Below are 17,864 nucleotides of genomic sequence, written 5' to 3'. Positions count from 1 at the left end.
GATATGTGGCAGCAAGGAAACCCATTCTGAAACCCATAAATAAAAAGAAGAGACTCTAATGAGCTAGAAAACATAATTTAACACATGAAGAGGGGAAGAAAGTGTTATTTACAGATGAATCAAAGTTCAATATTTTTGGAACCAGAAGGAGGATATTTGTTCGCCGATGTAAAGTGGAAAAGGTGGCCCAGCAGTGCATTCTACCTACAGTTAAACATGGTGGGGTTTCTGTTATGTTTTGGGTGTGTTTTGCAGGATGTAGAGTTGGAGACATTGTGAAAATAGAAGGACGTATGGATCAGAAGCACTACCACCGCATACTTTAGTATCATACAATACCATGTGGATTGTGCTTAAAGGAGAAGGGGTTCACCTTACAACAGGATAATAACCCTAAGCATCGTCAGCGTTCTGTAAGATGTGCATTGCATCACAGAAAAAACACAGAGTACTAAAAGATATGGTCTGGCTGTCCCAAAGCCCGGATTGTGATCCCATTGAAATGGTCTGAGATGAAGTCAACAGACGTATTAGGGAAGTTCTTATATCCAGCAAGGAGCATCTCTGGAACGTAGTTAAGGATGTATGGAATCATATGGACTCAAAATACCTGCGAAAACTGATTGATCGCCTGTCTTGAGTTTGTGAGGCAATCATTAAATCTTAAGTTTATATAATTATATTTTTGGAGAAATAAATTTTGTTTTGTGTTCATATCTTGAATACCAGATAAGAGTCACAGTGTATTGAAATTAATGAGCGGTAGGATACATCAATACTGTTATGTTGTTTATCTTCTAGAATTCTTATTAATTTTTGTGTTTTATTTTATTTCCAGGAAGAACTAATGAAGCAGATTGACAACTATATAAACAAGGTATCAGTACATTACTTATGTTGTTGATGTAAAACTTTTATAACTTAAAGGGATGGTGGTAATCAACACATTTTCTTGTTTTTCTAGGGAGGAGAGCTTCCTACTGAAATGATTGTTTCAACTGCTACGCATCCTGATAAACCTCCATGTCCATTCTTCGCCAAGACAGGTGCATGCCGATTTGGAGATCGATGTTCACGGTATGTTCAGCATGCTAATGTTGAATTACAATTATTTTACCATAATTTACTGAACTTAAAAGCCTACAATCTAATATCTTGGAGTTTGAGAAAAGATTCATGAAGTCATCATCATCATCATCATCATCATCATCATCATCATCAGTTTACAATTCCAGTTTCCCATGTGCTGTTGATAAGCCTCTTCCACTCTCCTGTATTCATAAATATCCTCATGACATCATGCAGTGTCCGTCCCCTAACTTGACTATAACCATCCAACATGTTCTAGATCTTCCAACCTGACATTTTCCTCAGCCTGTTCTCGTAGGCTCTATCCTCATCATGTTTTGGAACTATCGTAGTTTGGACATACTGACCCTGTTGTCCCAGTTTCCTGCCTCACCTCCCCATTTCATAACTTGCCCTTCCTATTCTTCTGGGTAAAGTATGTCACAAACTCCATCTCTGATGCTTGCAGGCTTGACAAGTCTCTCTTCCCTGATGCCTGCAGTCTTGATGAATCTCTCTTCATGAGAGTGCATGTTTCGATGCCATAGGTCAAGTATGAACTAGCTGTCGAACATTGATAATTTTGCTTTAAAGAAGGGTCCTCACAACTCCTTTTCACCCTGTTGGTGGCCATGTTGTTTGTGGAGACTAATACCGCCTAGGTAGATGAAACTACCCTCAGTCTCCAACTGGTGGTCTCTTGGTTATGCTTGCTGGTCAGCTGTCTCTGTTTACTATCATTACCACCATCTTAGTTTTGCTGATCTTGAGACGGAACGCTGGAAAATTGGCTTTCCACTTGTCAAGTCTTGCGTGCACCTCATCTTCTGTTCTTTCCAAAATCATGATGTGATCAGCAAAGGCAACTGCGTTGATGTGATCTGATGTTTCCTCAACTCTCTTCATTATATCATTCATAATTTGCATGCTGCTGGTAGAGTCCTTGTACGACATCTGGACTTTCTTTGGTAATCCTTCAGGCACCTTCCTCTTGTGTAAGCACTGCCACATCATCTCTCTTGCAACACTGTTGTATATCTTTTCATTATCTAGCAATACCATGATCAAGTTTTTGCCTTTCTTCCAATACATTACCATTGGCATTCTGGCACTGAATATAAGATCTATAGTTGATCTTCTGAAGCCATACTACTCCTCATCCAACTGTGGTTCTGTAATACTTTGCAGCCTTAGCTCTATTACCGTATTTACCCGAATAATCCCCGCACCCTCATTTTAGAAAGGCTCATTTTGAAAAAAATGAAATGAACTAAAATTCCTTTCATTGGAAGAGTAACTTAGGCATAAATAAATATTTCGTATCACTCCGCGAGGTCCACATGGTCTTTACGCAAATATCACTGCTATGAAATATATTTTCCATGAAAATGAGCAAGTAGGTCTACTCACGTGACAGATATTTCATTAATCTGAACTTGCAATAGGCTCGATTCCCTGTAGATGGGAAGATTGATTGTCTCTTGCATCACTAGAATCCTCTCCTAAATTACTTACAAGTTAGTCACACTCCACGTCTAACGCCCGTAGACGGCTGGAATATCTAATTGAAAGAGAAAATCACAGGGACGAGTAATATGATCAAGATTATGCAATCAATAAAACGTCCTAGATGGATAAAAGAACGTGCGACGACTCTGATTTTCAGACACATTTTAGGTTATCTAAAGCTTCCGAACATAACCGGGAATTCCCAACACATAGGTAGGCCTAAATGAATTCTCGATTATAGCTAATATCTTGTATGGTACACGACTGGGTGACTTTTAATGAAGAATGAAGGAATACTGACTTATTTTTTGAGTGACGTACAGTGTGTAGGCTATAATTGGTTTTTCTTATTCCCTTTGTTAATGCTTTCTGCCACCAAGTTCAATAACAATTCACTCTCTTGGAAAATCACATTAGGCTTCTTTCTCCATTTCTGCTCAATAGCGGACATAATTTATGTAAATTATTTGCAAACCCCGAATGGAATCAAAAACTTGTTTACAATTCGATAGTGGTGGCAGCACGTAGTCATTTGTTTTCTGTACGTCAGTATGAAAAAATGAGGTTCAAACTGAGATTGAAACGAGAACTTAGTTTTGGTAAAACGAGATAATAAATTCTGTGGTGAATACGGAAGTGAGCGTTATCCGAAATAATGACATATCCGAGTTTTGAAAATCTAAGATAACAGCAAAAGTTACCGACGTTGGTGAATACGGGTCTAAAACATTTATCACACGTGGTCTCTTTCTACTGGACAGTAACACGACCGATGGTGGATAATTCTTTTCGTGCAATGTAAACACTTGAAATAGACACACCGGCAAAATCTGATGTTAGTTTTGCGATATAGTAAAACATCGTTAATTCGAAGTCTTTGTTATTATTATTTACATTTTATGGCCTTCATTGGACCACTCTAGCCAACTTTATACAAAGAATTTTTCAGTTTCCTGTCAGCCCAGTACTTCTTCATTCTCTCTGATCTTATCCTTCTTTCTTCATTGGAAATCACCCTTCCTATTGTCTGTTTGTTGATTCTGATTTGCAGTTTGGTTTGCTTGTCTGTGTATTTCTTGATTTTGTCGGGTTTGTTTCTTAGGTCATCCACTGTAATTTGTAGTTCATCCATATCTTCCTTGATTTCTGTAATCCACTTAATGTTGCACTTACTATACCATAATTTTTCTATTATTCTCCTGATGATCCTGTTCTCTGGTGTCCTGATTAGATGTCCAAAAAACGAAATGCGTTTCTTCCTGATTGTGCTCATTACTGGTTCTATTTCCTTGTAGACTGTTTCACTAGAAGCTACTCTCCAGTGTCCATCTTTTTGGTACGATTTGTTGATGCATGTTGTAATGATTCTTCTCTCTATCTTGAGTATATTGTCTATTTGTGCAGTTAGTTGTTTTGAAGATGGTTGTGCTTGCGTATGTTATTTCTGGTTGAATGACTGTTTTGTAATGTTTTAATTTTGTTGCTATTGACAGGCCTTTTTTGTTGTAGGTATTCTTGGTGACATATTGTGCTCTGGTCAGTTTATTTATTCTGTTATGCCATGCTGGCTTTTCATTGAGGTTATATGTTATGATTTCTCCCAGATATTTAAATTTATCTACAATTTTGATTTCTTGGTTTCCTATGGCAATTTTGTGTAGGAGTGGTGGGTCAGTAAACATGATTACTGTCTTTTCAAAAAATATTCCAAGACCAATTTTCTGTGCTATTTCCTGTAGTGATATAACTTGTTGTCTGGTTTCCTGAATATTGTTGGACAAGAGAGCAAGGTCATCAGCAAATCCTAGGCAATTTAAACTTATGTTGTCTTTGGGTCTTCCAATTCGGATGTTCTTTGAGTTACTCTTGTACCATTCCCTCATTATATACTCCAAGGCACAGTTGAACAGCAGTGGTGACAAGCAATCTCCTTGTCTTAAGCCTGTTTTTATGATGAATGGCTCAGAGAATTCCCCTCTGAACTTGACTTTTGATTTAGTGTCGGTTAAGGTGAGTTCAATCAATTTGATTAATTTTGGATGGAGCCCAAAGTTTCTTAATATTTTCAACATTGAAGGTCTATGGATACAGTCGTAAGCTTTTTTAAAGTCCACGAAGGTTATTGCAAGAGGTTTGTTTTGCTACTTGTAATATGCTATGGCTAATTTTAAAGTGATGATTTGTTCTGCACAGCTTCTCCAAGATCTGAAGCCTCCTTGGTATTCACCTAATTCTGCCTCTAGTTGCTCTCTGATCCTCCTGTATAGGATTCTGGAGAAAATCTTGTATGTGCAGTCTAAGAGAGAGATACCTCTGTAATTATCTGGATTGCTTTTATCTCCTTTTTTGTGGAGTGGGTGGATTATGGCTGTGGTCCAATCTTCGAGGAAGTTTTCTGTTATCCAGATTTTTGTTAGGGCCATGTGTAAGGATGTTCGAACTGTATCACTGGCATATTTCCACATTTCTGCGAAAACTTGGTCTTCTCCACATGCCTTATAATTTTTCAACTCCTTGAGTGCTGTTTCCACCTCTTGGATTGTTGGGGGATTTATGAGTTCAGGCGGGGTTTTGATGGGTGTGTCTGTATTAATTGCTAAAAATGTGTGGGGTTCTTCACAATTCAAAAGTTTAATGAATGCTTTTGCCATGATTTCAGTATTTTCCTTGTCATTATGTGTCGTTTTTCCATCCTCACTTTTCAGCATTAATGTGGGAGGGGCAAATTTTTGTACTTGTCTTCCAAACATTTTTAAAAGTCTCTGGAATTGGTTTTGTGGTAGTTTTCTTCTATTGAGTTGATTAGATCTTTCTGTGATTGTCTCTTGGTTTGCCTGATAATTTGTGTGAACTTTTTCCTGATATTTTTGAGGTTGGTTGCACTTTCTTCTGTTTTGTGTGTTTGAAATTCTAACCATGCCTGATGTCTTTCTTCATGAATTTTGTCACATTCTGAGGTCCACCAGGCATGTCTTTTACGTGTGTTCAATGGGGCTAAATTTTCAGCTTATTGTCTGAGAATTGGAACCAGTTCTTCTAAGTTATCTGTCAGTTGTATGTTTCGTGTGATCTCTCTGTATTTATCATTCCTAATTAATTGGTGTGGATCAAAGTTCCTCCTTCGTTTATTGCATTTTGGTTTCTTTTTTAGTGGTGTGAACTTAATTTTGATTTTGACTATGAAATGATCTGAACCTATATCTACTCCTCTTAATACTTTAACATTGTAGATTTCTCTGTGGAAGGATTTGTCCATACATACGTGATCCAGCTGCCATTCCCCTTTTCTCCAATCAGGATGTTTCCAAGTTTTAAGTTTGTTGGGCCTCCTTTTGAAGTAGGTGGGCTTTGAGATCAGTTTGTGTTCTCTGCAGAGTTCAACAAGTCTTTGACCATTCTTATTTGTATGTTTATGTGGAGCCCATTTAAATACGGTATCTTCTTGTGAATTTTCAACCAATGTGACAGCAGAGTTATCCTCCTATAGTTGGTGATTTTTCGCCTACTCCCTTTCTTGAACAAATGGATGGTAACACCCTTGTTCCAATCTGCAGGTATCTCATTGTCCTTCCCCACTGCATTAAGCACTCTATGTAGCCACTGCAGACCCTGCATCACTGCTGTTTTGATCATGTGTGCATTCACTTCGTCTACTTTGCTATTTTCCTTTCAGCACACTTCTTATTTCTGCTTTTGTTTCTGTCCTGGAGATAGTGAACTCCTCTAAGCAGGCTTCCATATCTGGTTCTGTGTTTCTTTTTTCCTCTGATCCATTCACAACGGCTGGTGAAATGATATTTCAGTACCTTTCTGATATCACTTTCCCTTCCTGACTATAATCCCTTTTTTGTCTTCCAAGTTTCTTGAAATTTCATATTACCTCACCAAGATCAGGAAGGATGTAGAAATTATTGGAAGTGACAGACTGGAAAAACTTAAATGGTTATATGTCATAAATATCTCAAGATATGCAAACCCAAAACAGTAGTGGTGGCAATAAACAGAGAGGGACGACCAGCGAACATCATGCTAGGAAACCATCCACTAGAAAGTGTGGAAAGCTTTACGTACCTCGGCAGTGTAATATCTCGAGATATACTAGCCACACAGAAAGTGGCAAATAGAGTGCAGAAGGGCTCTCACTTTTACCAGCAAGTACGAACACTCCTCTTGGATCTCAAATTACCAACAAAATCAAAGTTGGTGATGATCAAACAGTACTTGATACCAATCTTACCAATGGTATTGAAACCTGCACCCTCACTAAAAAAGACTCATCAAGGTTGCAGGCATCTGAAATGAAGTTCCTTAGGTCCACAATTCAAAAAACCAAACCGGACAATTTAAGGAATGATGTGGTTAGGAAGGAAGCTGGGATTGAAACATCATTGTTAGATCGGATCAGCACGTCCATATTGAGGTGGTTTGGGCATGTAATGAGGATGGAGCCAATGATGACAGCTTATGTTAACTTGGAGAGACATGTGGCAGGAAAACTGGTGATGGGAAGACCAAGAACTCACTGGATGGACATTGCAGATCGGGGAAGGACACTGGAAGATATCATTAACAACAGAATGTATCTCAATAAGACAGCAGAAGAGGCTCGCCAACAGTATCTGGGGAACTGGAACTGTAAAGATAATGATGATGATGATGTCAGCATGTAAAAGATCTCTGGTGACATATTTTGTGTTTACCCGACAAAATTTACTGAGATAATATACCAACTGCGATAATGTAGTGCTCCCGGGAATCTTACACCAGTGTGGGGGCTTCCGTTTACCACAGTGTAATCAGATAATATTGTTCTGCTCGTCCCAAACTAAATGTCATGCCTGTGTTTGTTGAAGTCTCAGTTCTAAGAGAACCATGCATCACCGGCGACGTTTAAGCTTTTAGCAACTCTTGGATAATATCACATCCATAAAGTAACAGTCCTTGGAATAGATTTTTACTGTTGTCAAGATGAGGAACAATTGATTGAAAAGCCACTCTTGATTTAGCTGCACATACTAGACATAGAAGGAAGCCTTCTTATGTGCTTCTGGGTGCATGGAACCTTGTCAGATTACTTTCACTGCCTGAGTGGGTTTTCTGAAAATTTTATATCTAAGCTTATTCGAGTAATTAATGACCGTAATGTCAAGGAAAATATAATGCCTTATTATTCTCTCTTTCGGATGAAAACCTGATCTGTGAGTCCATTTTATTTAATTGTTCCAATACCTCCTCCCCATTAGTACGACTCTGATCATTTATTGCAAAAGTGTCATCCACATGTCTTAAGGCGACACTCCTGAGATATACAATTAGAAATAGGAAAGGACTTCCACCTATCAATACTTATTTATTGCAGTTATTATGCTACAGTACTGGTTTCGACCCTATGTAGGGGTTTTAACATGGAAATTTGTATTTAGGTAGATAATACTTCTTTAAAAAGCACTAAGTATCGATTTTTCTGTATATAACTTATATAAGGAGATATATCTTACTAAAGTTTGTGTAATTTCTATGTTCTAAAATTTTGGGCTTAAAAATTCCTACTGTTTGAAAAAATTCTGCAATCAAAATTTCCATACGCAGGTTTCCTGATATAACTGTAATACATATACCTTACAAATTTTGTTACATTTGGCAGAATATTATGGGAGAAAAATGGGATTAAAATGTAAAATTACAATTGGTGAGAAAATTTAAGCAAAGTTCAAGTAACATTTTCTTCCTGATTCATTACCTTAAAGTCACCATAACCGTATGTTTTTCCTTCCTTTTCTTTCTTATCTCTTTCCTATCAGAAGTTCTGCAATTCATCACTTAGCTAAGGCTGATTTATGTTTATGCATATTGTTTATTCCCTTGGATAGAAGCTGTCAATTATTATAGCACACTATCTTTCAATAATAATAGTATCTTGATACGCAACTACAAGAGGTTACTTGCACGTGTACTTCACAAAAGTAAACAGACTGGCTACCACCACAGAACTCTGGAATCTTGTTTCTTCTTCTTCTTCTCCTCCTCCAAAAAACAGAAAATGATTCATCTGCATTTTGTTTTCCACAATGCAACTTTTCCTGAGTCAACGTTATGGGGATTGTAGTTTCTGTCATGTCATGATTGTTGGTGATAGGTGCAGGACTTGCATGGCTTGAAGTTGATACGACACTTTCCTGATGAGAACAATCTGATTCCGATAACATTTCAGGACCTTTTGTCCCAGGTTTCTTCAATGGAGACTCATGTTCGGTAATAGCTGATCCCCATCTCTTTCCTATCAGAAGTTCAGCCATTCATCGCTTAGCTAAGGCTGATTTATGTTTATGTATATTGTTTACTCCTTTGGATAGAAGCTATCAATTATTACAGCACACTATCTTTCAATAATAATAGTATCTTGATACGCAACTACAAGAGGTTACTTTTGCGTGTACTTCACATAAGTAAACAGACTGGTTACCTCCACAGAACTCACAAAAAGCATTAAACATACAAGAATAACAAAACTAATAGTTGTTGGCACTATTGTAGTACCATCAGGAGTGCCAGTACAAGCATACAATGTTGCTCAGTGACAGTCGAGTACTGAATATTAGTCCATAACAGGCTTTATAAATTCATTCAGAAATATGGTAGATCTTACAGCTGATTGTGTATAAATATATCACGAGAGGGGGAGGGGGCTGGTGGCCCATCCAATGGATGGATAATTGCAAAGAACAGGCATATTTGATTAAATGGAAACATGACAATGACATCATTACCTAACAAAGCAGATGCCATGGTGCAGACTGGCAAAGAAACCATTATTAAAGTTATAAGTGGTTTGAATTCAATGGAATAACTTTGTGACAAGAAAGAAGAAACTCAATCCTTTCAATTTCAGTCATTAAAATAAATTTGCCAAACTGACAAAATTATCGATTTTTATCTCCGGACTGTCGCCTTAACCAAAATATTATCCCTTTGATGTTATTAATCGTAGTATTTTCAAGAAAATCCATGTAAATACATGGATGCATCCAGAAGAACACAAGAAGGCTTCCTTCTATAGTCTGATCCATAGGGCATACAGTATAGGATACCTATGCCAGACTTTGATCAAAAGAACAAATTGAATGTCATGTGTTTAATAGGCAGTTTGTAAACAAAATTATTAGGAAAGTTCAGAGGAAATCGTTTTTGACATTATCTAAGGATATTAAGAAGAAGACAGTTATGTCCTACAGCCATAATAAGATCTATGAAATTACAAATATTTTTAAAATGAAATGGCGTATGGCTTTTAGTGTCGGGAGTGTCCGAGGACAAGTTCAGCTTGCCAGGTGCAGGTTTTTGGCTTTGACGCCTGGCGGTGATCTGCGCGTCTTGATGAGGATGAAATGATGATGAAGACGACACATACACCCAGCCCCCGTGCCAGCGAAATTAACCAATGATGGTTAAAATTCCCAACCCTGCCGGAAATCGAACCCTGGACTCCTGTAACCAAAGGCCATTTAGCCATGGAGCCGGACTGTTTAAAAAAAGACAATGTAAGAGTTTCCTGTAAAACAACGAACAATAATGCTCACCATTTCTTATGATTATCACACTATCAATAATGTCAGTAATAAATTTCAGACGGGCGAGTTGGCCGTGCTGTTAGGGGCGCGCGGCTGTGAGCTTGCATCCGGGAGATAGTGGGTTCGAATCTCAATGTCGGCAGCCCTGAGGATGGTTTTCTGTGGTTTCCCATTAACACACCAGGCAAATGCTGGGGCTGTGCCTTAATTAAGGCCACGGCCGCTTCCTTCCAAATCCTAGGCCTTTCCTCTCCCATCGTCGCCATAAGACCTATCCGTGTTGGTGCGACGTAAAGCCACTAGCAAAAAAATAAATAAATTCAGAGATCCAATGTTTACAAGCTGAATTGCCATCAATGTCCTGCAATTTATGTGGGACAGACAGGGCATTATTTTTCTATTAGATATAAAGAACATGTTATGGCATCGAGATATGGCAGATTCTTAGCTATGGGTGCTCATAGAGTGGATACTGACCACAAGTTTACAGATATAAAGCAAGATCTTCAAATTCTCCAATTAAGTAACAAAGGTGGCCCACTGATTAATTTTGAAAACATTTTTATAATATTGATCAAAAATGCAACCCGGTGTATAATTTGAATGAAATCTCGGAGGAAGTTAATATACTTATTGAAGAAATAATCGACAATTCTTTATTACAAGGCACCAAAGTAAAGTAATACAACCTCACACCCCTCCTCCCGCTTCAAACCCCTTACAATCTCTCCTCCAAGTCAACTTTCAATGACCTTGTAACACAGAGCTCAGTTAGTTCCAACACTTAATGGGATTCAGACGGCACAGAACGGGCGAGGAGGTGAGTGGCCAGATTGGTCTGTACACATTGCTTTACACACAACACTTATCTATTTTCACTCACAGTTTTGTCTCCACTTTATCAGGCCCACATTGTCAAAAACATCAATATAGCCAAAGATAAAGACAAAGACACCTCCCTACAGGCCATGAAGGCCCTTGGAGGAGTGGATGGTAAAAGCTTCCACCATTGTTAACCACGGCACGTGATGGGGTAGAGTGGTTAGCTCTACACCCGGCCGCCTTTGCCCCCAGGAATTAACCTGGTACTCATTTTTGGTGTAGGCTGAGTGAACCTCAGGGCCATATGCACCTCCGGAAGTGGAAATCTCGTTTCTTAAATTTTACGAATTTCTGACGGGGATTCGAACCCACGTCCTTCCGAGCGAACCGAGCACGCCTTTACCGACTCGGCCAGGCAGCCCCTCATCAACATAACCAACTTGTGCAATTCATCAAAACTCTGCCTGTTTCTGACTCATTTTATTAAACTACTTTTATGTTGGCATAACTTGTATGATCTATGCATACAGTTTAAAATGGGTGCAATAATTTCAAGTGCTGGGTCAAGAACTTCAGCTCGGTCAGTTTATTTTATAAGCCATGATGCATTAAATCTGTGTAGTCCACAGATATAGTGATACAGTTAAAACAATATAAGCAATACTAGCTGATGTACCCGTGCTTCGCTACGGAATTCTAGGGTAGGTAGTGTACACATTGTAAGTAAGATTTTATTAAATTGAGTAGCTCTTAACGTTATCCCAGAAACGTGATGAGGAAGTCACTGTACGACTTTTCTCATGTGAAGACTGGGTTAGGGAATTTTCATTGTAATGGTAGGCCCTCTTGCCTACCATCATTTACAATCCAGTTGAAGAATTTTCATTTATAATGGCAGACACTCATTCTCCACCTGCCTTTTTACAACCTCAGAAAGACTGGTTTTTCCAACTGAAATCAACACAGGTGATTACAATGACGTCAGTAGGAATGCTGCCATTAAATGAAAAACCACACATTTTCTCATTTTTAAAGAACATTACTATGCTACCAATCTATACTATTATTCCATTAAGTGCGCACACTACTCATTCCGATCAATGCCTCAGAATAGGGACCGAATTGCTGGAATACTATGAAGAACCAGTGTGTTACGTACCTGCATTTTCAGAAAATGTATGAACCAGAGGAATAGCGTGCTAAAGAAGAAAGTTATCCAAATCCTGTACACAGCATTAACCCCATCTATCGGAGATGATTGGCAGCAAAAGAGACAAAGAATATCACAACAAACAGTGGTCAGTGTAATGTAATTGTTGACCAATTTTATGAGCTGTCAATATTGTAGGTCTTCAGATTTAGTTTCCTTCCGACACTCAAATACCACTCTTATCATAGTCGGTATGGTAAGACTGAATAAAACATGAACGATCGGAAATTGTATTCTCTATAACTTTTGTTATATAGTACTTTTCGATAGGACCAATAACAGGTATTTAAAAATTACATTTTAGGCACCTTCTCTTAAACTACCATTTCATCCAGCGTGAATAAAATTTTTTATACCTTGGACTGTAGTTTCTAATTCCCCGACACTACATACCGATTTTCATTACATTCTGTTTACCCATTATCTGGTGGCTGGGCGTTGATATTGACTTAGCTACAAAAATCCAAATTCACGAATATTTCTTATCTTAGCCGGTACGGTAAAAATGTATAAGACATAAATGATCGGAAATTTAATTCTATAAAGTTTTAGGTATGTAGTATTTATCAATAGCACCATTAATAACAAATATATTTGAGAATTAAATTTTAGGCCTTCCCCTAAACTACCATTTCACTCAAGGTGAATAAAATGATTTATGGCCTAGATTGTAGTGATTTATACCCCGACTTTACATACTGATTTTTATTAAATTCTCTTCGGCCGTTTTCTCGCGATGCACGTACGTACGAACGTACAAACATACATACATACATACATACATACATAGAAACAGACAAAAATTCCGGAAAGTAAAAAAGTGCATTTCCTTGTTACTGTGGACACGACCAATACAGAAATACAATTCTTTTTAAATTCTGAGCAATGTACAGACAAAACTCTTACTTTATATATATAGATTTTGATGTGACCTATGTTATACTCATGTGCTGGTTATTTTAAAGACATTTTTATATAGTACCAAAGGTTTCATGACAAGGTGTTCAACACGTTGCTTTGTATGAAGGATGCAAAGACTTTTATCAATAGTTGAACTTTGTCTTTACTGTATTTTTTAAATGGATCTTGTGCTTAGTCAGAGTTTAAGGATACCATGTTTCTAGACAGGGTGATGGTGAGAATCTGCATGGAGGTGTAGGTTTATGATAAATGCTGTGTCCTAAAGATCCATCCTCTTTCTTGATGACGAGAACATCTAAAAGTGCTATTTTGCCATCAGATTCCATTTCCATGGTGAAACAAATGGAAGGGTGCTGGCGATTAAGGTGATCAGTGCATGACCTCCTACTTTCTATGGAATAGGAAATATTATGAACAGACAGATGGTGTGGCCATGGGAAGTCCTCTCTCTCCTGTTGTGGCTAATTTCTTCATGGAAAACTTCGAAGAGAAAGCTTTGTTGTCGGCACCTTGCAAACCAAAGATCTGGTGGCGATACGTGGAGGATACATTCGTTGTGTGGACGGAAAGTGAAGACAATCTTGGTCACTTTCTGGATCACCTTAATCGCCAGCACCCTTCCATTTGTTTCACCATGGAAATGGAATCTGATGGCAAAATACCATTTTTAGATGTTCTCGTCATCAAGAAAGAGGATGGATCTTTAGGACACAGCATTTACTGTAAGCCTACACACCAATAGATATCTCCACATAGATTCTCACCGTCACCCTGCCCTGAAACATGGTATCCTTACAACTCTTGACTGCCAGGGCCAGAAGGATTTGTGAAGTGTCAGCTCTACAAGAGGAAATTAACACCTTGAGAACCACCTTTGAGAGCAACAGTTACAGCAGAGCTTTGATCTCAACGGTTCTGAAATCGATGCATAAGCGGACGTCTGTTAAGGAAAAGGATGTAAAAGGAACTGCTTAACTATCTTACATACATAACACGACGGATCGTATTGCTAAAATCTTAGTAGGTACCACGTAAGAACTGTTTTTGGAACATCAATTAAGATTAGGCAACTCCTGCGACCAACTGAGAATAGTTTGCCTAAATTGCAACAACCTGGTATCTACCGAGTTCCCTGTACTTGTGGCAAGATTTATATTGGGCAGACTTGGAGAACGGTGTGTACTCGCATCAAAGAACATACCAGTTGTATCAGACTCAACCAACCTGATAAATCAGCTGTTGCTGATCATGCCTTAACACCTGGTCACGATGTCTTGTTCCAAGAACTGGATGTTCTTGCCCGTATAAAGCAGTATCGCCCAAGAATTATCAGGGAGGCGGTTGAAATACGTAAACACCCTGATCATTTTAACCGTGATACAGGCTACAACCTCAGTGAATCATGGCTATCTATTATCAGAACCATTGGAGAATGATGCTTTACTGTTGTCTTTCGTTGTCTCTAGCATGGGCCTAAAATGGCGTCCCTTTTACATCTTAGGGCACCATTGTAAGTTCGTTGTTGCTTTCTCCTAGCAATGTTCAATACGTCGTTTCATTTCTCTGCTGTCTTCTGATGAAGAAAGGCAAGGTTCCTTTTGAAACGCGTAGAGTGTGTTTATAATTAATTTACGGCATAAGCCCCAAATATACTTCATGAATAATTTTACAATTATTTCTGTATATTTCATTGTTCATTGTATTTCAACATAGGCAACATTATTTATTTATTCTTCTCTAACATACACTTTAAATTCTTTAATATTCAATACTTATTTGTGATTCAATTTTCTAATGCCTAACTCAAAAGAGATAAATAGTTTCAAACGTAAAATGCTATGAAACTACACATAATTATAATTATGTCCACCTCTGTGGTGTAGTGGGTGGCATATTAGCTGCCACCCCAGAGGCTTGCGTTCGATTCCTGGCTCTGTCACAAAAGTTGAAAATTGGTAAGAGGGCAGGAAATGCGTCCACTCGGCCTCTGGAGGTCACCTGAGTAGAGGGGGTTCGATTCCTTCCTCAGCCATCCTCGAAGTGGTTTTCTGTATTTTCCTACTTCTTTTCCAGGCAAATGCCGGGATGGTACCTAACTTAAGGCCACGGCCGCTTCCTTCCCACTTCCTTGTTTGTACCTTCCCAATCTTCTCATCCCCCACAAGGACCCTGTTCGGCATAGCAGGTGAGGCGGTTTGGGCAAGGTACTGGTCCTCGTCCCCAGTTGTAACCCCCGACGCAAAGTTTCTCTCTCCAGGACACTGCCCTTGAGGCGGTAAAGGTGAGATCCCTCACTAAGTCCAAGGGAAAAAACAACCCTGGAGGGTAAACAGATTAAGAAAGAGTGATAATTATAAATTAAATACAAATAGCTCATGATATTATACAAATAATATGCCGTGGATACTTAAGGGTTGATCACGATCACTTATAAGTGTGGCTTCAACAAGTCAATGCGAGTCGAGTGGTTCACAAAGCATAGTTAGGAAATTATGACGTATTTTGGTGCAGACGTACCAGAAAATGACACTGATATTGATTTCAGGTTTGGTGATAGGCTAATAGAGCAGTACCGTAGCCAAGATCAACCGATGAGGGGGGTTTACAGTTACAAAATGCCTGTGCGTGTGTGGTGCGCGCATGCATGAGTGTCATTATAAGGACACTGATACAAGTATATTATGTTGTTATTCAAATTGCATTACCAGTACATTACAAAATCTTATATTAAAATACAGAACAAGAATACTGTGATCAAAGTGAATAGTTTTACGGCGAATGGTATGTTCAGATTGCAATCCAAATCTTAAAAAATAGATTCAAGATATCTTTTGGTTTTACAATTTTGTCTCTGTGAATGTTCAAAAGAGCCACCAGTTCTGCTTGTTTATTGTCAGATTCTGTATATTTTCTTTTGTAAACTTTCCAGGGGGTGCAGGGGAGGGGTTCTAACCCCCCTCTGGCTATGCCCCTGTAAAAAGAGAGACATTTCATCTCCATGACTCTATCCAGAGACAAGAAAAAATATGCTAGCCAGTGATTTGTGTTGTGTTGGAACAATATGCACTGCCTGCGGAAATGCCCTTGTGCTTCAACTCCTGTTTCGAGGCATCGTACTAAACTCAACATGTAACGGTCAGATTTATTTATTTATTCGTATCAGAAGCATACATTTTACATAGCATAATGGTACTTAATGACATACATATCAAATAGTGTCTGCCCAGAATTTTGCCAAACTACGGGCATTAGGTGTCGCAGCCATCAAGTCCTCTATTATGCAACTTAAAGGACATTTACTACAGTTCATGAAATGGGCTGTGGTTTGGTCTTCACCACATTCACATTGTCTGGATGTGCCAGGAAAGCCCACTTTACCATATTGATTCTTGATCTACCAACCCCAGAGCGAAGCCTGTTCAACGATTTCATGTAGACCAATGTTCCTCGTGTCCTGGAGGGAGATGTTCAGTTGGTAGCATCCAACCAGCAAGTTGAGGATTTCTAGTTCTCCATAATCTCAACCTTGTGGATTGAGCAGATTCGTTTAAATCTTCGGTTGTATTCAGGAAATTCCCCCTAGACCTCAATCTTCGGTGGGCAGGTTCATATCCATACAATGGTTGTGCAAACGGTAAGAAACAAACGCCATTTTTTAGTGTTTCAAGAACATAATTTTTCCAAAACATTCAGTAAAATACAGTGCAGGTTTGATTGAAATAATTTGCATTAAATCTACGTCTATAACATGTGGCGGGCATTTCCTGCTGGACGACAGTTTATCACATCTAATGGGGAACGGGTTAATCATATAGAGTAAAGACTGCAAATAAAATACACAAGCAATGAATTGGTAATTAATTCAGTCAAATATTACTTCGTATAATTAAAAGTTAAAGAATGAAAATGTTTATTATTAGTAGTATTATTATTATTATACCAAAACAATACCTAAACAAATTACTTCTTTGTTTTTATGATATTGAGTATCATTTGCACCATTTTCCTTATGCAGAAACAAAAATCCCTTATCGTTTCATTACAGTACGCTTAGAAATATCGTAACGATGAAGAAGCAGTGCAGGCTCCATTAGTACCAATTTTCAGACCATCACCTGTGAAATGGTGCCAAAACAAAAGAAGCATGATTCTTATGTTCTAGCAGTGTTGGAAACACAATAAAACAAACCTACCAAATGTATTTGAAAATTCAACAATGTTACACAATTGTAACTCAAGATACAATGTTAATATCTGTAACAGGGGATCTAGTTACTGTTACAATATTAATATTTTTGGGAATAACTTCTTGTTTTCAATTGCAAACATACAGTTTTTTATGGTTCAAATAATAGACAATTTCAATGTTAGTTCAGTGATTGACTTAACTCAAAACCCCAAAAGAAGTGAGTTACAATGTTACTGCTTGGGACCGCCGAGTTGTTAGCGGAGGATCAAACCAGCCTTCTGACTGAATACTTAAAACACATAACATTGAAATAAGGAAACATGAGAAACGTTTCAACAAAAAAAAAAGGAGAAGGTGTAAAGTTTAGGACATTAGTGACCTGTTCTTGCTGGGCTGAGTGGCTCAGACGGTTCAGGCACTGGCCTTCTGATCCCAATTTGGCAGGTTCAATCCTGGTTCAGTCCGGTGGTATTTGAAAGTGCTCAATTACGGCAGCCTCGTCTCGATAGATTTACTGGCCCATTAAAAAACTCCTGTGGGACTAAATTCCCACACCTCGGCGTCTCCGAAAACCGCA

General features: G+C 38.4%; 1 protein-coding gene across 2 annotated transcripts in view; it reads left to right on the top strand.

Moving 5' to 3' along the window:
* The window catches only part of LOC136877159 (U2 small nuclear ribonucleoprotein auxiliary factor 35 kDa subunit-related protein 2), a 129,475-nt gene that overhangs the window by 34,855 nt on the left and 76,756 nt on the right, over positions 1-17,864 (top strand). For both annotated transcript variants that reach the window (XM_067150972.2, XM_067150971.2), the window contains exons 5-6: positions 839-877; positions 965-1,077. In XM_067150972.2, the coding sequence (XP_067007073.2) occupies positions 839-877; positions 965-1,077 (152 nt within the window). The remainder of the gene's footprint in view (positions 1-838; positions 878-964; positions 1,078-17,864) is intronic.

This window comes from Anabrus simplex, chromosome 7, assembly GCF_040414725.1.
Source record: "Anabrus simplex isolate iqAnaSimp1 chromosome 7, ASM4041472v1, whole genome shotgun sequence".
NCBI classification, from domain to species: domain Eukaryota; kingdom Metazoa; phylum Arthropoda; class Insecta; order Orthoptera; family Tettigoniidae; genus Anabrus; species Anabrus simplex.
The sequence above is the reverse complement of the archived record's forward strand: the minus strand, read 5'-3'. Positions and strand labels throughout refer to the sequence as shown.